Source organism: Peromyscus leucopus, chromosome 18 (genome assembly GCF_004664715.2).
Source record: "Peromyscus leucopus breed LL Stock chromosome 18, UCI_PerLeu_2.1, whole genome shotgun sequence".
NCBI lineage: Eukaryota > Metazoa > Chordata > Mammalia > Rodentia > Cricetidae > Peromyscus > Peromyscus leucopus.
Window position 1 is genome coordinate 41,290,372 of NC_051078.1, and position 22,398 is coordinate 41,312,769.

General features: G+C 47.2%; 1 protein-coding gene across 1 annotated transcript in view; it reads left to right on the top strand.

Annotated features, from left to right (window-relative positions):
* Positions 1 to 14,958, top strand: part of Dram1 (DNA damage regulated autophagy modulator 1) — a 36,761-nt gene extending 21,803 nt beyond the window's left edge. The window contains exons 4-7 of the mRNA XM_028880298.2: positions 660 to 837; positions 8,889 to 8,947; positions 12,340 to 12,432; positions 13,009 to 14,958. Coding sequence (XP_028736131.1) covers positions 660 to 837; positions 8,889 to 8,947; positions 12,340 to 12,432; positions 13,009 to 13,053 — 375 coding nt within the window. The 3' untranslated portion in view covers positions 13,054 to 14,958. The remainder of the gene's footprint in view (positions 1 to 659; positions 838 to 8,888; positions 8,948 to 12,339; positions 12,433 to 13,008) is intronic.
* Positions 14,959 to 22,398: the final 7,440 nt, after the last annotated feature.

Sequence of the window (22,398 nt, forward strand, 5' to 3'; positions counted from 1 at the left end):
CTGAGTGCTGGGATTAAAGGCGTGTATCATCACGCCCTGCTCCAAATGCAGTTTTTTATAGGAGACGCTGTCATAGAGTCTTCCCTAGCAGAGGTGATGGCCGACCAAGAGGGAGGCTCTGATTACCTTAAGGTCACAGTCTCAGGGTGGAGCCAGGGCTTTTGATTTAGAACTGCCAGGCTCCACAGCCCACCCACAACCCACACAGCGCTCCTCCTGGGTGGATGCTGTCCTTTTCTTATCTCAGGTACAAGCCTAACTGTGGCACAAGCAGCTTCCATCCCAGGCGTTAATCAGCAGTGGGAGGCTTTTCTGGATACTGATGACTTGTAGGGGTTCTCAACTCATGGACTGTAACCCCTTTGGTGGTGGTGGGGTGCTCAAAAGACTCTTTCACAGGAGGTTGCGTATCAGATATTCTGCATATCAGATATTTACATTACAATTCATAACAGCAGCAAAACTACAGTTAGGAAGGAGCGATGAAAATAATTTTATGGCTGGGGGTCTCCACAACGTGAGGAGTGGTTTTCAAGGGTCTCAGCGTTAGGAAGGATGAGAACCACTGGCCGAGAGCCTCCCAGAGGGAGTGAATGGGTGCTGGTGGGTTCAGGTCAGCACTTTCCCACGGCGTAAGACCCCGCCTGTGATCTCTGCAGGAGTTAGCTGTTCCCGTGGTCCACGACGGTGGTGCCCTTCTGGCTTTCGTCTGCGGTGTGGCTTACACACTCCTGCAATCGATCATCTCCTACAAATCCTGTCCGCAGTGGAACAGCCTCACCACGTGCCACGTCCGGATGGCCATCTCGGCCGTCTCCTGCGCAGCCGTCGTCCCCAGTATCCTTTCGGAAAAACATGGCGAGGAAGCAGACTGTTCCGCCGCGGGCCGCAGCAGTGGCCCGGGGGACTGCTCAAGTGGGGTCTTGCAGTAGGGAGAGAGACTCACTGAGTTCAGGTGGGTACGTGGGCGTCTAGAGCCAGGGAGCAGCTTGGGGTCGCTGGGTAGAGGAGAACTAAGGAGACGAGAGGTGGTTCGCTCAACATTCTTGACGGGATGCTTGTCCAAGACACTTCAGGGCAATCAGACAGATGGGGGGTGGGGGTGGGGGTGGGAAGGACTCAGATAACCCGAGAGATCATATCAACCATGAGGAGATTGATAACGGTGAGGTTGTCAGACTCGGTGTCACCGTGGCGAAGTACCTACCCCAACAGACAACTTTCCGGGGAAGACTTTTGGTTCACCGTTTCTGAGATTTCAGCCCGTGGTTGCCTGGACCGCTGTGCGCCGGCAGACCATTATGACAATAGGAGCATGTGCGCACAGAATTTCCTCACTTCATTATGAACAGGAAAGAGAAAGCGCGTGATGGAGGGGAGGAAGGGAGAGAAGGGGAGGGAGAGGGGCAGGGGTCGGGGATATGACTCCCCCAGCCCTGGCCCAAAGACCGACCCCAGTGACCTACTTCTTCCAGATAGGTCCTACCTCATAAAGTTTCCAGAACATCCCCCAGTAGTGCCACCAGAGTCTAGGACCAAGTCCCTGGCAGACACACAACCAAGGCAACTTACAGATGGTTTATTTGGGGCTTATGGTTGCAGAGGGTTAGAGTCCATGACTATCTTGGTGGGGGAACCATGGCGGCCCGCGGGCAGGCACCGGAGCAGTAGTTAAGAACTTACATCTTGAGACACAGTCATGAAGCGGAGGGAGGTAACTGGGAATGGCAAAGGCTTTGCAAACGTCAAAGCCCACCCCCAGTGACGTACTTCCAACAAGGCCACACCTCTGAATGCTTCCCAAACAGTTCCACCAACTGAGACCCAAACATGAAAATATATGAGCCCATGGGGGCCATCCTCATCCAATCCACTAACACTAACCTTAACCTGGACCTAGTTAAGTTGACTTTATAGTCTAAATTTATATTCCAGTTAAGTTGTTCTTTATACTGATGTGCACGGGTGGGCCCAGGAGAAGGTTTAGGATCCAGACTACAGTCAAGCGAAGAATCTGTGTCCTGGCAAGTCTGATGTTCCCTCCACACCCCTGTTCTTAAAGCACTAAAGAGACAAGGGGAAGTTACCAAGTGTCCATACTCTTCAGAGGCTCAAACAGGAGAAAAGTGGACGCCACTGCAGAAGTATTAGATTCTAACAGGTTTTGGGGGGAATGGAGGGTAGAGAAAAACGTGAATGGGAGGGGATAGAAAAAAAGCAAGGAACACTTGAGTCTGTTTGCTTTTCCCTCCCACGGGTCAGTTTCACAAGCCATCTGAAAATATTTAATTCTTGGAAGTGCTTGGTTAAAGATACCAAATATTGGCATTGTACTTAAAGAAACAGCTTTGCGACATCCCGAGAGTCGGGACTCCACGCCTGCTGGCGACATGGCAGTTGGACTAAGTCAACTCAGGGATTTCCTTTCAAACTTAGTCACTGTGATTAAGTCAACCCCAAATCCATTCAGCCTTTTGTAGTCGCCGACCTTGTTTTCAATATGAGAGTCACTAAAATTTCTAATTTAGCAAGGAACAAAAGGAAATGAGTGTTTAATCGTGTTTATATATTCTGATCTAAAGGAAATGAAAGTCGGGCATCGAGGTACATGCCTGTTAAGTCCAGCACTTGGTAGGCGGAGGCAGGGGGATCAGCCTGGGCTCTCAAGAAAGACCCTCTTCCTCCTCGTGAGGGCTTTTGACCTTGTCTTACTGTGTCTTGCTTTGTGGGGGTTGGTTGTAGTCTCTGGAGGAAGGGAAATGGAGGGGGAGTGGGTCTGGGGGAGAGGGGGAGGTCTGGGGGAGATTGGAAGAGTGGAGGGAGGGGATGTATTATATCAGAGTATTTTCAATTAAAAAAAGGAAAGGGAAACATTCTCTCTCCCCCCATCTCTTTCTCGTGTGTATGTTTTGTTTATTGTTTGTTTGTTTAAAAGAGGGTCTTGTTATGTACCCCCTGCTGGCCAGTAGCCAAGTAGTTTCGGCTTGCCAAGTGCTGGGATTACAGGTGTGTGTGATCACACCCAGCTCCCTTTCTTTCTTCAATGAAGTATTTAAAGCAAGAAAAGAAAAGTGATATGGCATTTCAAGGGTGCAAAATCTCCATCTTTTGATCTTGTGTCAGATTGTAGGAAAGAAATGGGCATTGTAAGTAATGCAGGCCAGGTCATGTTGTATAATGGTCAAGCCTCAGATCACATCATGGCCTTTAAACTTTGAGCTTCTTTTTCCTCCTAAAATAGAAATTACATCAGATAGCCTAACCATGCAGTTTTATTTTATTTGTTTATTATTGCTTTGAGACAGAGTCTTACTCTGTAGCCCAGGCTGACCATGAATTTGTGGCCCATCTTTTGTATCTCAGCCTCCTGAGTGCTAGTGTTACAGGCACACACTGGGATTACAGGCACACACTGGGATTACAGGCACACACTGGATTACAGGAACTCACTGGATTACAGACACTCACTGGGATTACAGGAACTCACTGGATTACAGACGCTCATAGGGATTACAGGCACTCACTGGATTACAGGCACACACTGGGATTATAGGCACACACTGGGATTACAGTCACACAATGTGATTACAGGCACACACTGGGATTACAGGCACTCACTGGGATTACAGGCACTCACTGGGGTTACAGGCACTCACTGGATTATAGGCACACACTGGATTACAGGCACTCACCAGATTACAGGCACTCACTGGGATTACAGGCACTCACTGGGATTACAGGCACACACTGGGATTACAGGCACACACTGGGATTACAGGTATGTACCACCTAGCTGGGTTCCTCCTCCTAGTCTTGAGGAGATTATTAATTATAACATTTTCAATCAAGGAGGAACTAAGCCCCTGACACTGAGAAATTTACTAACAAACTGCATGCCTTTGCTTCTAAAACAACTCCTTCCTCAATTCCCTGTCCTGTTTATAGTTTGAAGATGTTCATACTTTCTCTCAAAATAGATTTCCTTTTTGTACGGACTGTAAACTGTATAAGTAAGTGGCATTTGTAGTGTCGTAAACAGTTTCTTGTGCAGGAAAACTTTCTTTGCTTCCAACTCCTAGAGGCAAATCTCTCAATCCTCAAACCAGAGTCCCAGCACAAGGGACATTTTGGCCTCAGTTTCCCATCTGAGCATTTCCATTTCCCATTCTCATGTCCAGGAGGTTCAGATTCCTAGCCAAGCCAAAGGGTCAGAGACCCACACAGAAGCAGGTTAGTCCCTGCAACAAATTACCCTGAACGAATTTCAACAAATTTCCTCCTGAAAAAGCCTGTGGCCTCCAGGGTTTCTGTGGTAGTAATGTTTCTCTGGAAGGCTCCTTAGAATGCCTGAGTTTCTCCTTAGTATTTCTCTGACACAAAACAGCATCACTGACTCCTGAGGAAAATGAGTCACTGAGTGAGGCTAGTCCATCCATTTTTCTTTTCCTTTTTCTTTTCTTTTTCTTTCTTTTTTTCTTTTTTTCTTTGTTTGTTTCTCTGTGTAGCCCTGGCTGTCCTGGAACTCAGAGATCCCCCTGCCTCTGCCTTCTGAGTGCTGGGACTAAAGTCATGTGTCACCAAGTCCAGCTGTGAGGCCTGTGATTTCCTAGCAGGTTTCTAAACTTCTCCTGCTTATCAGCTCATCTTGCCTCACCTTCTAAAGCTCCCAGAAACTTAACAGGAGCTGGGCATAGTGGAAATAGTCCAAACCTGCCATGGAGAGAGAGAGAGAGAGAGAGAGAGAGAGAGAGAGAGAGAGAGAGAGAGAGAAGACAGAGAGAGGAGACAGAGACAGAGAGATAGACAGAGAGACAGAGAGAGACAGAGAGACAGACAGAGAGACAGGAGAGTAGGAGGCAGAGAGGGAGGACAAGGAAGGAAGGAAGAAAAGAAGAAAAGGGAGAGAAAAAGCCTGGTGGTGGTGGTGCAGGTGGTGGCATACTCCTTTAATCCCAGAAGCAGAGGCAGGCGGATCTCTGTGAGTTCAAGGCCAGCCTGGTCTACAGAGTGAGTTCCAGGACAAGCCAGAGCTACATAGTGAAACCCTGTCTCAAAAACAAATGAACAAAAGAAAGAAAGAAAGAAAAAAAGAAAGAGAAAGAAAAAAGAAGAAAGAAAAAAAGAAGAAAGAAAGAGAAAAGAAAAGAAAGAAAGAAAGGAATGGAGAAGGGAAGACAAGAAGAGAGACCCTTCACAGGGTTCCTGAGGCATGTCATCTGAGACTTCCCTTCTCTCCAGGCTCATTGTGACTTTTCCCCTCCAGGCATGGTGGTTTCCTGTTCTCTGCTTTTGCCTGTGCTCATCCCAGGGGCTCTTCTAGAGCTGGGCTATTGGCCCATCACAGTAACTGTGTGACTTTTTGCATACTTGAAATGTGGCTAGCCCAAATCGAGATGTTTCATAAATGTAAAATACACACTCACTTCAAAGACTTAATTAGAAAAAAAGGAATATAGCTGAGTAGATGACATCATCAGTTCCCCTCCTCCTTTTGCTTTTTTTTTTTCTTTCTAATTCAGAGCTTTATTAGGAGGAAATGGGGGAGGAGAGGAGAGAGGGAAGTCAGGCCTGGAGAGGAAAGAGAGAGAAAGATGGTGGGATGGGGGAGAGGGAGCAGAGCAGAGAGAGGGAGGGTGGGGTCCGCATCTGGCTTTTAAGGGCTCCAGGTATGGAGCTACACCATGCATGCACTGATTGTGTGGCCATGGTAGTCGCCAGCTCACACTGATGATGTAAGACGCAAGACCATTTGCTTAACTCCTGGACTGCGCATGTGCGGTCGGTCACGCAGCTGGAGTAAGGGCAGAATTCTAACATTCCAGACTTTTTGCTTTTTATGAAAGAGTGAGTGAATAGGATTAGGGGTGTCATTTCTCCCGGAAAAACTGCTTCCAGCTGACTTGGTGGGCGTCGGTTGGCTCTTAGGGCTGTAGGGATGGGGGTCTTTCGAGGTAGACAGGCGTCCTGGGATGGTGGGCTGCCTGATGCTTTGGAATTGTCCATCCTTTCTGGCTCAGAACCCTTTGGTTGACAGGATACAGTCTGGTTGGCGGGAGTGGTGTGCGGGTGTGGGTCCGGGGGCTGGGCAAACGAAAAAGCGGAGCGGGCAATTGCAGGCCCTTGGTATAGGTTTCCGACAAGGCTCAGCCCTGGATGCAGAGCGGGCTGAATAAAAGAATGATAAGCGGCACTGGTTATGGTGCTGGTTACTGGCGGAAATACCCAGTATCAGTATTCAGAGCTTTATTAGGAGGAAAGCGGGGAGGACAGGAGAGAGGAAAGTCAGGCCTGGAGAGGAAAGAGAGAAAAAGATGGTGGGATGGGGGAGAGGGAGCAGAGCAGAGCAGAGGGTCTCCTTTTGCTTTTTTTGGTGGTTGTTTGGTTGGGATTTTCTTTTCTTTCTTTTTTTGTTTTGTGGGTGGTGAGTGGACTTAAACTCTATGTAACCGAGGCTGGCTTCAAACTTTTGATTCTCTTGCCCTAGCCTCCCGAGTGTTGGGATTACTGACATGAGATGTTACACCCAGCTTACACTAATAATTATTTATATTATTACACATTAAAATTATATCATCAATATTTTATTTATTAATTTTGAAAAAGTGTGTGTGTGTGTGTGTGTGTGTGTGTGTGTGTGTGTACACGGGTGCCTACAGAGAGCAGAAGAGGCATCAGATGCCCGGGAGCTGTGGTGTATAGGCAGTTGTTTGGCTGGGGACCAAACTCATGTCCTCTGGAGGAACAGCACACACCCTTAACAGTGAGCTATAACTCCTCTTCCATCACCATTAATATTATTTATTAGTTAATATTAGGTTCAATAGGATCTATGCTACCTATCAGTATAAAAGATAACATCAAATAATGTATCAGTATTACTGCAGGGACAGTATTTTAGTAAGTTGGGTTAAATAAGATACACTATTAAAACTAATTGCATTTATTATTATTATTTGATTTTTCAAGACAGAGTTTCTCTGTGTAACAGTCCTGACTGTCCTGGAGCTTGCTCTGTAGACCAGGTGGGCCTCTTAGAAACAGACTTTTGAGGCGTGGCTGGAGAGAAGTGGAGCCCCTTCCTCCTGACCCCGAATTTTAGAGCCAAGAGATTCTGCTTAAGTCAGATTTGGGGGATCAATGGCAAATCCCTACAGACCAGTTTGCAGCCACGGAGACCCCTGCCTTCCCTGGACACTACGACCTCACAAGGTTGAACTTGGAAGGTAAAGAAAAAAAAAGGTAGGGAGAAATAGAAAGCTCTAGAAAGTCTATTTTTTTTTAAATACAGGGAATCGACCCAAAGTGCTGAGCCAACGCCAGTTTGTGCCTCCTCCGCAGTTCAGAGCCAACACGTCCTTTCCTGGCCCCTCCCTTCATATTCTGCAAAGCTTAGCAGTTCTCAGCCTAAAAGCAGCCTCCGAGAGCATCGATGTTCCTTGATCATCTAATGGCCGTACTTCCGCTTCTGCTGGTTTCAAATCTATGAATTCTCTCCTCTATGTACTTCCCTCTTCAGTGCGCTAGGCACCACACTGTCTGGGGGTAGATGAGGAAGGGGCTCCACTTCTATACAACCACTCATCGAAAGTCTGCTTCTAAAAGGTAGTAGTTTGCCGGGCGGTGGTGGCGCACGCCTTTAATCCCAGCACTCGGGAGGCAGAGGCAGGCGGATCTTTGTGAGTTCGAGGCCAGCCTGGGCTACCAAGTGAGTTCCAGGAAAGGCACAAAGCTACACAGAGAAACCCTGTCTCGAAAAACCAAAAAAAAAAAAAATAAAAGGTAGTAGTTTGAATGTGAAAAATAGCTCAGTTTTTTTTTATTATTATTTTCTGTGTATGGGTGCGTTGCATGCCTGTATGTATGTCTGTGCACCATGTTTATGTGGTGCCCACAGAAGCCAGCAGAGGGCACCAGAGTCCCTGGAACTGGGGTTAGAGTTGCTTGTTCTGGAAATTGGAACTTGGGTCCTCTGGAAGAGCGGCCAGTGTTCTTAACCACTGAGCCATCTCTCCAGCCCCTTGGTTGTTTATTTTTGTACATGCAATGTTCCTGTTCATGAAAGCTGTCACCTTGGGAATGACATTTTAGGGGAAATATTTTTATTCAGTAGCAGGAGTTTAAAGAAAAAAGACCCGTCTTGGGTTCCTGTGTCAGCCAGTTAGGCCGGCTTTAAACAGCTTAAGTGGAACACCCAGAAATGCTTAGATTGAACAAAATGTAGACCCAGATGAAAATTTTACTATGCACACCTGTCTTAGTTCCTGTCCTATTGCTGTGAAGAGGCACCACGACCATGGCGACTCTTACAAAGGAAAACATTTAATTGGGGCTGGCTTACAGGTTCAGGGGCTTATCATCATGGCAGGGAGCATGGCGGTATGCAGGCATGGTGCTGGAGAAGTAGCTGAGAGCTATATCCTGGTCCATAGGCTGAGAGAGGGGGGGGGGGACACCTGGCTGGGCGTGAGCCTTTGAAAACCCCAGTGACACACTTCCTCCAACAAGGCCACACCTCCTAACCTTCCTAACACTGTCAAAGAGTTTCACTCCTGGGTGACTAAGCATTCAATGATATCAAGCCTATGGGGGTCATTCTTATTCAAACCACCCCAGCACCCAAAAAGGTATTGCTGAGGAATAACTGCATTTCCATGCTATAATGTATTGATTTATAGATTTACTTCGTGGTACTGGGAACTGAACCTAAGACCTTAGGCATGCCGGGCAGCCTGTTGTGACTTAGCTACTGTCCTGATCGAAGGTCTGAGGTTACAAGATTGACTATAGAAATGTTCTATTTAAACATTGTGTAGTGATTATCCGAATAGAATCGTCTGAATAGTGAAGGACCTGTTTTCTCCGCCCTTTCCTTAACCATCTTTTCTAAGTGATTGCCTGTGCTTCCCTAATTTCCATAACCAAGCTGGAATGGAATCCGAAAGAAAAGGTAACCGCTCATCCTCAGTACAGTTGTCCATCCTGGCTGGGTCTGCGAGACTGTGGCTGTCACTGACCTTTCTTGGAAGGGGCTGGAAGGTGTGGAGTCAATGTGACGTGGAATCTGCTTGCTGTGTGCGTGTGATAAACAGCTCCAAAGACAGCGTGGAAGCAAAGTTAGTGACAGGTGCAGTTGGCCATCATTGTACTTCATGGATCCAGGGCAGCTGCTGGTCTGCGGACCAGAGTAAGCACTTCAGAGCTCTCTCTCTCTCTCTCTCTCTCTCTCTCTCTCTCTCTCTCTCTCTCTCTCTCTCTCTCTCTTCCCTGAGACAGAGTTTCTCTGTGTAGTCCTGGCATTTCAGGTTTTTTTTTTTTTAAGCAAAGGATCTTCTTAATTACCCCGACTCTGGTAAATTGGAATCTCTTGTTTTCAAGGAAACTAGTCAGTTGGGAGATCCAGCCACTTCCTTAGTATGTGTCAGTTTGGCCAGAATGTTGGGAGACAAAGAGGAGGATAGAAAGTCCCAGGGGATTTCACGGGGCAAATGGAGGGAGGGTTTCCACCAGAAACAGGCAGGAAGAGGCACAGGCCAGTGGAAGGACCAGAACAGTGCAGGGCCGCTCTCAGACTGTTCTCATGGACTGAGTTCCTGCCACCGGGGGAAGGACGCTGTGGGAAAGCAAGTCCCCAAGGAAGCCCGGAGTTCAGTGGGACAAACAGTAAATGTCTTCTGCCAAACAGAGTACTTTGAAAATAAAAACAATGCTGAATTGAAGTCCAGCAGCTCGTTGTGGAACGGCACATCACAGAAGCAATAGTTGGTTCTCCCCATGGACTAGGGAACAGTATCCCAGAGACCAAAAGAAAGATCTATTTCTCTCTCTCTCTCTCTCTCTCTCTCTCTCTCTCTCTCTCTCTCTCTCTCTCTCTCTCTCTCTCTCTCTTGTTTAACCAAGGCAGATGTAGCAGAGCAGTCCGAGAAGTGAGGGTCCTGAGTTTGATGTTGGGTCAGAGGTGAAAGTCAGGGCATCCATGGAGTGATGGTTGGGGCATAGCATGCTCAGAGCAAGTGTTTTCAAAAAGAACGGAAGATTGGGGCACGCAGTGGAAGCCATCAAGACAGCCACAGGGACGATGCTGAAGAAAAGAACGATCCAGCTAGGGTTTCAAAAAGTGCTCGCTTTGACTAGCCCGTCAAAAGGTTCGTGTGGTGGGGAGGTAAGTAAGCCTGGTGCTCCTTTCCTCTTGCAGAGGAGACTGATAACGGTGCAGTCAGCAGAGCAACCCCAGGTGTACTTCAGTCCTCAGCCACGAGGTGGCAGTGTTCCCCCACAAATCAAATGCAGTCACGGGCTCAGCGGGGCTCAACAAAGCAAGCCCTTAGGCCGCTGGAAATCTGCTAGCTTCTTCCATTTTCTGTCTGAAAGCGCTAAAAAGAGGAAGGCAGGGTGGGTGGCTCGTGCTTGTGGTCCCAGGACTCGGGAGACTGAGGCAGAAGGAGCATGACTTTAGGACCAGCCTGGGCTACATAGGGAGACCTTGTTGAGCATTAAAAAAAAAAAAAAAAAGAGCCTAAAAGTAGCGCCTGGTTTTCTCTTTACTGTGCCACCCAGATGCTGCCTCTGCAGAGAGAAATAGGCACTGCCCTAGACTTCCATGTAGTGCTTTAGATCCTTCCTCGCATGCTGGACGGGGAGGGTGAGAATGATAATTCATTGTCGTTCATGTAGCTCAGCCTGCATCTACATGTAAAGCAGAGGAATTCGGTACCTTCTCGGTATCATACTGCCCCACCATTTTTTTTAAAAAAAAGTTTCGTTTAACACACACACACACACACACACACACACACACACACATCTACAGCACACATGCAGAGATTAGAGAACAACTCTAAAGTTGGCTCTCTACTTCCATCACGTGGGCTCCAAAGACCGAACTCGGGTCCTTAGGCTTGGCCGCAGTGCCTTTTACCCACCGGGCCATCTGCCAGTCCTGCTGTCTACTTAAAATTTTAAAATAAATATTTATGCATATGTGTTTTGACTTCACGCATGTATACGCACCACACGCATGCGTGGTGCTCCCCCTTGGAGGCAGAAAAGGCTTGGGATCCCCTGCAGCTGGAGTTACAGGCAGTTGTGAGCCACCATTCGGGGGCCGGAACAAAGCCAGTCCTCTGCAAGAGCAGCAAGCGTTCTTAACCGCTGAACCATCTCTCCGGCTCCTTGTCCTCGGCGTTTGCAAGCCCATTGTCCAGGGATGATCTGGAACAGGGTCTGCCCTGTGCCTGGCACCAAACATTCGTGGCCACAGTTCTCTGTCCCTCATCAGCCTGGCCAGAGCCTTGGAAAGGACACACAGACACACAGACGCACACAGAGACATGGGGGAGACACACATGCGCACACATACGTGCAAAGAGATTCGTGGAAAGGGAGATGCATACAGACACAGAGGGAGGGGTGTGGGGGAGAGGAAGGGAGAGAGGAGAGAGACGTACTCATGTATATGTGGAGGCCTTTTCACTTCTGAGACAGCACTGGCATATTATTTTCCCATTTTGTGACAATGAAGTGAGTGGCAGTGTAGCCCAGTGGTAGGACACTTTCCTAGCTTGTGCAGGGCCCCGGGTTCAATCCCCAACACTGCCAAAAAGACTAAAAATAATAAAGCAAAAATTAATAGACTCAAAACAAGTGCGATGAGTTGATGACACACGGACTTTGATTTTCTGTATCTCAATTATCTGTTTCATTATTTCTCACCTCCAGACAGAGCCGAGCTCGGAGGCCCTGATTTGGGCATCCATTTTCTCCAAAGGGAGTGTCATCTGAGGAGTGTGTTGTTGCTGCTAGCATTTGCTCTGCAGATGAACTTGCCTTATTGTGCTGAGCAGAACTGTTTGCAGAATTAACACCTGCAGGAACAGAGACATAAAAACCTAGCGGGACACTGGGCTGGTCTTGTCTGCATGCACACGCTCATTCTTGGGTGGTCCCGGGAGTGCCCACTAGACACCTCAGTGTGCCCTTCAATGTGGGGTTCCCAGGGAAGGACAACCAAATCAAGTCAAGCTCTTTCTTCACTGGGGTCCAAATGTGCTTCGAGGTTTCGGCTATTCTGTGGTCCTTGGTCTACCTAATTTTGAAGTTATGTACACTGAGTCTTCAGATAAGGAGTGGGAGGTATAAAGAACTTTGGGTACATTTGCATTCCCGTCAGCCCGGCCTGCTCTCTGACCTCTTGCTACAAGGCTTTGCGTGTGGCGTTTTTTCAAGGTTACAGTTTATGTTGACTGGGCAACTTTTCTCTCTGGTCTTGATGATCTCGTATTTCAGGTGATTTCCTTCGGATGAGCTGTTTTAGGCTAAACCCTGCCTCTTTGTTGCTACTAGGATTACGTGTATCACGTGGTGAGCGCTATCTGTGAATGGACCGTGGCCTTTGGTTTTATTTTCTATTTCCTAACATTCATCCAAGATTTCCAGGTAAGGATTCACCAGTTTAAATCCTATGTGAATCAGTGATGATTAGGATTAGTAAAATTTAGAAACGTTCTTGCATTTTGAGAAACATTCTCTTTTTAGTCTTATAATGTGTGTGTTGGGGGAGTAGGCATTGTGGACCACACAACTTTATGAGCTTGTTCCCCAAGGGGGACCCAGTGGACACATCTCTAACGGGTCATTTAACTTAACCAGTGGAACTTTCATGTTATCCGCTATTTGATGCTCCAAGTCCTGGCTGTGTTCAGGAAGATCTCACTAGTTCCAATACCCAGAATATATGCCTGTGTAAAAAATTTTATGATGTTGAAAAGAAATCCTCAAGATCAAGAGAAGACAAGACCTTAGCATATTTGACCACAGGGAGAGTCTCACCTTCTAGAACAAGTGAGAGTCATTGGCCAAAATGATGTACAGAGCCAAGAAACTCCTTTAGGACCCAATTCAAGCACGGCACAATAGTGGGGTCACCTCTTGGGGGACGAAAGCTTCTGAGACCATCATGGCTAGTACTGGAGTTGTCTCACTCTCTGACGTTCTTGCCTTCCCTCTCTGTAGAGTGTTACCCTAAGGATATCCACAGAAATCAGTGATGACTTTTGAAGGAGCGAGAATCCTGTCTCTCTCAGTGAATGTCACAGACAGTTTCTGGAAGTGGCACAGAGCATGGGCGGACTTGGATGTCACCCTGACCGGGACTCATCTGTGGCACATCCGGGACTTGAATTTCATTAAGAATTTCTAGTAGTTGTTCTATTTACAAAGGTATGTTTTCCTAGAGGATGTTTAGCTTCGATGACACATTAGCAATATTTTTATATTTTCTAAGACACTCTTTATATGAACAAATTCATAGGCAGAGAGGATGAGGCATTACAGAAAATGGGGGATTATTTTTGTATAGATTCTTTAGACTTTTTATGTATCAATGATTTATGAAAATACACTAAGTGAAAAAATGTTTAGTACATTTTTTTTTTAAAAAGAAACCAAATCAGGGGGACATTTACTTCAAAATTTCATTTTTTTTTTAAAAACACAATGATCTTCATACATTTTTATCACAAGAGCATTTATATAATCTCATTCATAGTGATTCTATGCCCTCATGGTAGAGATTTAGTTAATAAATTAATACTAAAGCACTCTGATTTTTAGTGCATGAAACAAAATGCTTTTACATTTAAGGCCTCAAAACCATTTACTATGCACATTAGCCAGCGGATGTGGAAGATCTCCGTTTGAAAAGCCTCCTCCTTTGCTTCTGCCAGGGAGCTGCAATTAAAGCTTCCGGGCTGCTGTTAACTGGGACCCGAGGAACTAATGCCTGGTAGGACGGGCTCAGCCCTTCCCTGGGACTTAAGAAGTGAGACTTCTTAGTTTCCCCGTAAGCCAGTCAAAGAGAGCACAGAGCCGAGACAGGGGAAGGAGGTGGCCTCAGAAGCCCAGGTGCAGGCCACTGTAAATGTTCCTGTGGCCACTGTTGTGGGGCATTCCAGGAAGCTGAGTCAGGCCCTTTCCTGAGCAAGGCCTGCAGACTCCACCCCTCCATCCGGCTCAGAGCGGCTGTAGAGGAAGCGGTGGCCTCGAGGTGCTGACCAGATCCTCAGTTCCATGTCTAAGTGTGGGCAAGCGGTTCTGCCTGGAGGGCGCACGTGCCCCGCGCAGAGCAGCCCATCTGGACAGCCTTGGTGAGGGGGCACCTGGGGCTCGAGGAGCCTGCAGTGGTGACTCCCGGGTGGGCGAGGCTCATCGGCCCCTTCTGCTGTGACATCCCGTGTCTCCTTAAGTGTGGCGGGGTGGAAAGTGACACCCACGTCTGAGTCCACTGTGATGCATCGCCACGTGTCCCCATCGTAACCCCGGGACAAAAAGACAGTGACCTTTAGTCATTCTGAGGAGAAAGGGGAGCAGACACCTTCCCTGGGCGAAACTGTGGTTGACGGAATCCATGCTGCTCCGTGCTTTGAGGAGGAAAATTATTGCAACTTCCCAGAGTGCGGGCGGCCCCTCTGCATTCCCGCCCTCCACTCACCCTTCCAGGGCAGAACCCGTGCCTTTACCTAGAGTTCAACACAGTGCCTTCGGGCACACAGTAGGTGCTTAATAGATCCTCATGGCATGTATGCATATATAAGTGAATGAACAAATCAAGCCATGACTAGGGACGTGTGAGGTGCTGTCTAGGGGGTCTGGTCACTCTAGTTCACTGGTTATTTTGATGCCCGCTGCTAGTCTGTGCTACTTAGTAGTGGTGTCCACTTTCCACTGTGCACTAGACACGTTTTATGATTCTGTGACAACTCACTTCTGGAAAGATACCACAGAAATTGTTACATGGGCTAGACCTGTCTTGGCAAACTGAGAAGGCCCCACACCACCCCAATCTGCAGATTCCATGCAGCTTCCAACGTTACCCCCATTCTGGTATTGTTTTTAATTTCTACAAATGTATATTTCCTTGGACTTCATGCCTGAAAAGGTAAAATAAAACATTTCTTTATTTTAGTAACTTGTCTTTGTAATAAAAATGTCCCCTTGGTGCTGTGATGAAGTACAGTTGTCTGGGCTGGTTCCAGACAGTTGGACGTTTGTTATCAGGGTGTGGCTTGGCCTGGGGAAGCGACACCGTGGGTAAGGGCTGTACAAGCAGGAAGACCCGAGTTCGACTCCCTCGCACCCACAGAAGAGCTGAATGTGGCTGCGTGCCCTGCAGAAGAGCTGAATGTGGCTACGTGCCCTGCAGCCCCAGTGCTGGGAGGGGGTCAGGATACGGGAGGATGGTTATGGCCGGCTGGCCAGATGGCCAGGTTGAGACACGGAGAGGTCCCATCTCTAGGAAATAAGGCGGAGAGTGGTAGAGAACGACACCTGGCATCCTCCGGCCTTTGCGTGCACACATGTGTACACCCCAGACACACAGAGATAAATACATAAGAGTAAAGATGTGGCTTAAACCTTAAGTTTTCGTAGTTCATGCAGTGTTATATGTGCGCAGGACTGGTTCCTCTCTGCTGACTCTCAGACTGCGTCGGCATTTTGTATCAGTCAAGACTCTTAGAGCCACAGGCTTCAGAACTCCTCTTCCGCTCAATGCCAAGAGCATCTCGGGTCAGGGTAGAACTGGCGTTAGGGACGGCAGGATTAGAAGGGGTCGCTGGGTGTTCCCCGGCAGCCTCTCCCCTGGAGGAGTGAGGATTCTCAAACCCTCAGGCCTGCCACTGGCTCTGGCCAGGAGAGGGGACTTCTCTAACAGTTCCTCCAAAGCGCAGATGTGAAACCGGTTGCCCTGATTGGTTAGCACAGGTCATGTGGCAGGGCGGGTTTGCTCTGATTGGTCACATCAGTGCCTACTTCTGGGAGAAGGAGCAGTCAGTATCACCCAAAAAGTGCTGGATTGATGCTGGGTAAAGCTCTCCTCAGAAAGTTGTAGAAAGCAGGCCTTGGAAGGTTAATAATAATAATAATAATAATAATAATAATAATAATAGCCTAGCTTGCTTGAGAGCAAATCAAACTATAGTCACTAATAACCTTTTCAGATTAAAAAAGTCGAGTAAGCCATTTCAGTAACACATATGCCTTTTGTTAACATTTAAGTCATGGATGGCTCTTAAGTTTCTGTCCGACCCCTGTGACGTTGACTAGGCTATTATCACGTTTTTCAGATGAGGAAGCTAACAGAGTTGGTCCAGCGACCTGCGAGCAGTCTCCAGCCCCGTGCGGCGACAGACTCCAGTCCGGGGCTCTGTTTTCCTGACTTCTATTCAACTGAGTCCTTTTGTTTTCTCTTTTAACACTAACAGAGGATTCCACAGAAATTGCAAATTGCATTTTATAAACCAAATTAAGTACACCAGTGCCGAACTGTGTTTGGGTTTCCTAACATCCCTTACATGTGGCATTGTCCCATGTTCCCATTTTTTCCCCCTCCCTTGGAGACACTCTGGTCTGGAGTTTGGGCCTGGAATGAGGAAAGGGGAGCGGTGGGGGGGTGGTGGAGATAAGTGGTCTCTCCCTCTCTCCCTCTCCCTGATTCTGGCAGGCCCGTGAGCCCAGCTGTCTCCCCACACACATACTCTTGGTCTGGCTCTGAATGTCCCACATTCTCAAGTCCAGAAAGTCAGGCATCTGCATCATGTCGGTTGCACAAGAGATCCACCGCACTGGAGCCCCGGAGGGGAACTGCTGGCTCCCCTTGGTCACCCCCAACAGATTCATGTTCCAAAACGAAGGGCAACAGAACCCCAAGCTCAGATTGGAGATGGCAGAGACCTCCGAAGCTGATGCTTGGAAAAGGCTGGAGGAGACACCAGCCGTGTGCGAGGTTGAAGCTGGGGTGCCCAGAGGTGCTGGGAAGCCTGTGGTGGAGGCATTCCCTCTCAGGAAGCAATTCCGGGTGCTCCCCCAGCCCCAAGCCGGTTCTGCCTCTGCCCTTTTCAGTTAGAAGTGGCCTGTTTGTTGTTCTGATAGGAATAACATTAGGATTCATTAAAAAAAAAAAAAAACAAAACAAAACTGAGACAGGATCTGGTCCGGTAGCCCAGGCTGGCCTGACCTTGACTTTCTAACCAAGTCCGTGAACTTGCAACAGTCTTCCTGTTTCAGCTTCCCAAATTCGGAAATTACAGGTATGAGCCACCAGACCCAGCCCAAGATACATCTGACATTTTACCTGTAAGACTCCTAACTGACACAGTTAACCAGGGGTCCTACCAATGACAGTCCTGTGACCTGCTGCTGGGTCACTACGTGGGTAGAGACGAAATTCCAAGGTGAGTGGGGTCTGGTCACCCACACTCGGATCCCTTTGAACCATTCGCTCTTAAACATTTTAAATAAACAATGTATTACTGACTTCAGCCTCACAACAACGTCAAACTGTGCGTACTCTGAGAAGCCATTTTGCCTTGCAGTATCTACATTTAATCAGGTTACTCCTTTCCTTGAAGATAACTACTTTAGAAATTAAATCTCAGCTCTGAGAGGGGTAAGATGGACACGCAATCCCACCCACAGCTGGGAGCTATTGGCAACTCATAGCTGCTGGGAGAGTAAGAGGCAATTTTCTCTAAGAGTTTGGCCCCTGGTGAATGAGGTGACCCCCACTGGAGGGCCACACATCCAAGAATACGTGGGCCACAGATCAGATCTGAGGGTGAAGGGAGGGGAGGGCCAAATCAGGAGGGGATGGGGAAAAGCTGAATAGGATCGAGAGCTAAGAGAAAGAACTGTGGTCACTTTGCAATGAAAATAACAGCAAAAACCTTAAAAGTAAACTGTAATGTGTCGGTGCCTATGTGGGTATTGGGTGGGGTACACATGCCGCAGCACACGTTGAAGTCAAGCGACTTTGGGCATTGATTCTGTCCTTATACCCTGGGATCTGGGGATCAAACTCTCTGGTCATCAGATTTGCATAGGAAGTACTTTTATCCGCTGGCCTATGGATAGCTAATTTTATTAGTTTTTTTTTAAACATAAGCAAAAAACCTCTCAGTTTTCTCCTTTAAATGTTTATATCAAGTACAAAAATTAAAGCCAGGCTACTAAGCAGAGCTCTGAGCTTTCTCTTCCCCCTTGATTTAACAGAGTGTCTTGGAGATACATTTGTTAATGCAGATCTTCTTGGGGGCCGTTTGCAGCAGACAGCTGTGTGGCACAGCTGGCCTCAAACTCTTATTTTTTATTTTATTTTTTTAAAAATTTAAAGTACGTGTATATGTGTACATCTTGTGTGGGTCTGCACATGAGGGCGGGTGCCACGGAGGTCGGAAGAGGGCGTCAGAGTCCCTGGAGTTGGAGTTATAGGTGGCGTGAACCATTGGCTGTGGGTGTTCTTAACTGCTGCGCCATTTTGTCAGCCCTAGGCCTCCAACTCTTGTCTCCCTGTTAGGTACCGGGTTATGGGAATACTTAGTTCTATTTCTGACCAGCTGTCAATTGGATCACTGGGTTACCATTTCTTTTGTAAGCTTCCTGTTGAGTGGGTAGGTGTATGGCTTCCTAACTTTTGCAATTCGAGGCAAATGAACTTGTTTTACCTACATGTGCAAGAAAATCCGTGTGAGAAATTTCCATCATGAGGTGCGGGAATCAAGGTGACCTGTACTAACGAATACTGTGGTGTAGCTGTTCAAATCCTTTCACTAGATATTTCTTTTTGTTTCTAACGAACACAACCACTTCCTTCTACGAGGAGGCTGCCAAGGTTGAGTCCACCTTTCCCAGGGCCCAAGTCATCACCAAACGTGAATGTGACTGTAGCTTGGGCACCTACTCGGATTTTTGAAGCAGACAGTGTGGGGAACAGAGGCCTGCTGATGCGTCATTGACCTCTACAGACTTTCCCTTTATTTAAATACCTCCTGCAGGAGGGGCAGGGCTTTAGGCTCTCCTTTCAGTCAACAGAACTCTCCTGTCATCTGCATACTCCCTTTGACCCCATGCTCTTCCCTTGTGTGGTCAAGATGGTCTCTAGACCACCTGGGGTTTCACTGAGCCTTGAACTCTGCTGCTGCGTAATCCGTTCCTTCTCTAACACCCTCTGGCTCCCCAGTACCATATATATATATTCATATATCTCACATATATCACACACATAGATAGATAGACAGATAGATAGATAGATAGATAGATAGATAGATAGACAGACAAACAGACAGATAGAATCACATTGAGGAAGAGAAGAGGAGAACAGAGAAGAGAGGCGAGGGGAAGGGAGAGGAAGAGTGGAGCTTATTAAAAAAATCAAGCCAGATCAGGAAAGGCGCAAAGCTACAGAAGAGAAACCCTGTCTCAAAAAAAAAAAAAAAAAAAATCAAGCCGGGCGGTGGTGGCGCACGCCTTTAATCCCAGCACTTGGGAGGCAGAAGCAGGTGGATCTCTGTGAGTTTGAGGCCAGCCTGGGCTACAGAGTGAGTTCCAGGAAAGGCGCAAAGCTACACAAAGAAACCCTGTCTCGAAAAACCAAAACAACAAACAAACAAACAAACAAAAACAACAACAACAACAACAACAAAATCAAACCAGGAATGATGGTTACAATAATCCCAGTACTTGGGAGATTGAGTTCGGAGGATCATGAGTTTGTACAAGGTCCTGCCTGCTCTTCATTATGAGTTCTAGGCTGGAGACGTAATGAGATCTTGTTTAAAAAAAAAAATCAGAATAGCAGTATTTTTAACATACAGATAAATAATAATTATGCCTTAGGTACTTCAGTTGGTCAATGTGAGCAAACAGCTTGGGAGACTGGATTCTCCAAGCAGAAAATCTTGTGGTTGAGGTTTTATTTTCAGCATCAGTTACTTTACATACAGTTGGGGCAAAATATGGACAAAAGCAACTTTTAAGCAGAAGGGCTTATTTTGGCCCACAGTTTGAACGGAAGTCGTGGGAGAGATTTTATGGTGGTCGGAGCCTGAGGCAGCTGGTCACATGGCATCTGTAGTCAGGAAGCAGAGAGAGAGGAAGCAGGGCACACAGCCCGCCTTCTCCTTTCGATAGAGTCTAGGATCCGAACCCACAGCAGGCTGACATTCAGTTAGGATGGTCTTTCTCCTGTATTAGCATAATTGACAAACTCTAGAAGTTTGTCTCCATCCACAGCTAGGATGGTCTTCCCCATTAATTAGCATAATTGACAAACTCACAGAGGTTGGTTTCCATGGTGATTCTAAATCTGTCACACTAACAATCAGTACAAGCTATAGCAGTTATCACAAGCATAAAAATGAAATTTAGTAATTCCTTCAGAATAGTTGATGCTGGTAGGACAAATTGGACTGGGAGAACATCATACACCAGCAGCAGGGCATGGTGGCCCATGCCGATCATTCTTGTACTAGGTAGGATGAGGCAGGAGGATCTACAGTTTGAGGTCAGCCTGATTGAAAGAGCAAATTCACACCAGCCTGAGCTACAGAGTCCCTAACTGGAGAAAGGGGGCACCAGGGCCACAGCTCGGTGTAGAACACTTGCTTAGTGTGTACAAGGCTCTAAATTTGACGCCCTGGACCACAAAACTGTAGTGTGATATTAGAGGCATACATGTGTACACAGCCCCCCTTCCTGTCTCTGCCCTGTTAACTGCAGCCTCCATACAACAAAATGTGTAGATTTCCCCGAATAATCCTCTAGAAGGATGTAGAAAAGGACACAGGGTAAAGAGGAGAAGGGCAAATGATGACTGAGCAGGGTGACCAAGCTGTGGTAGGAGATGTGGGTGCCAAACTCCTTTCTTGGTGTCTGTGGAGGTCTACTTACACTTCTATTTTTTGAGAGGACAGTTCTTCTGAAAAGCACGATCTCATCACCCAGCTGTCTTGGTCACTTTGCATCACGATGACCGAATGCCTGGCAGGGCGGCTGGAGGAAGGGTTTAATCCTGCATCAGGAGGTCATCACATCCTGAGGGGAGGAGAAAGGTGGGGGCCTTTCTCATCTTATCGAGCCTGGGTAAGCAGACAGAAAGGGGCACTGCTGGAAGGGCCCAGAGAGAGCTGTACCCCAGATCCGTTCTCCCAGTGACCTGTAATTCTTTCAATGATGCCATCGTATTTTGAGTCCATCAAAGGCATCATCTGTCCACTAGGTCAGAGCCCCCAGGATCATCTTGGACAAACCCCAAAGTGTATTTCACTAATCCCCTAGACATTTCTTTTTTCTATTCTTTCTTTTTCTTTTCTTTTCTCTTCTTTTCTTTTCTTTTCTTTTTTCAAGACAGAGTTTCTCTAGTAGCCCTGGCTGTCCTGGAACTCACTCTGTAGACCAGGCTGGCCTCGAACTCACAGAGATCTGCTTTTTTCTGCCTCCCAAGTGCTGGGATTAAAGGTGTGCGCCACCACCCGGTCCGTAGACATTTCTTAATCCTTGTTGACAATGAAAAGGGACCATGATAATCTCCCATGCTGGCCTTGTACTTGTCCCCCAGTGCAGGCATCAAGGACACACATCATTACTCTTGTTGAGAATTGTGCTTTGATGGATATCAACCATCCGTTACAATCTTCTTGTTCTCCCTCCAAATGATTCACAGCCGTGCCCCAGAGGAGTCAACAGACTTGGTGAACCTCCTGGTCCTGGGTGTGGTTCCGAATGACCCAAGGATGGGGGATTCGGGAGTTATTGGGGAAAGAGTGAGAGAACTCTACTGTTGAGAACCTTAAAATTGACAGTGGCCATGAATCAACTTGTCAGTTTTCCTGGGATCATATGATAAATGAAATCTAATTACTCCTTTTTAACAATGCCGTTTTATGTGTAGGAGTGTTTTCCCTGCCTGTGTGTATGCGTATGTGTGTGTGCATGTGTGTATATTTGCATGCCTATTGCCATAGAGTTCAGAAGAGGGTGTCACATGCCCTGTAACTGGAATTAAAGGTCGTTCTGAGCTACCATGTGAGTGCTGGGAATCAAACCCAGGTCCTCTTCGAGATCTTAACTCCTGAGCCATTATCACTCCAGCTCTGTAAATGAAAGAGACAAATTTGGGGAAATGGGTGAAATATCTCATCTGTTTGCTATTTTAACATGGTAGATACCAGCACTGCTTCAGTTTGCAATTTCTCCTTATTTTTGCAGTCATTTGTTGCTTTTTCTCTGTTTTTGTTGGTTTTTTTTTTTTCCATAGTAGCCATCACAACGAGTGTTTGATGGTGTCTCAGCATTTACTTTTGGTTGAACATACAGGTTTGACATCTGCCTTCTAGCCCACAGTATAGTCTTCTTTGGGCCCAGAGCGCGGTAGGACTTGGAGTCCTGGGCTCCAGCTCACTTACTCTGTCTTATTAATCAGGATAAAATGAGAAAGCCTAGAAGGCATATTTTACCTTTCTTCACAATACTTCAGTCAGGGTAATCCTAGGGAGGCTAGTTCCGGGTGCCACCCCGGGTCATCTGATTCAAGATGAAGAGTGATAGTGTGGAACTGGCCAGCGCCTAGAC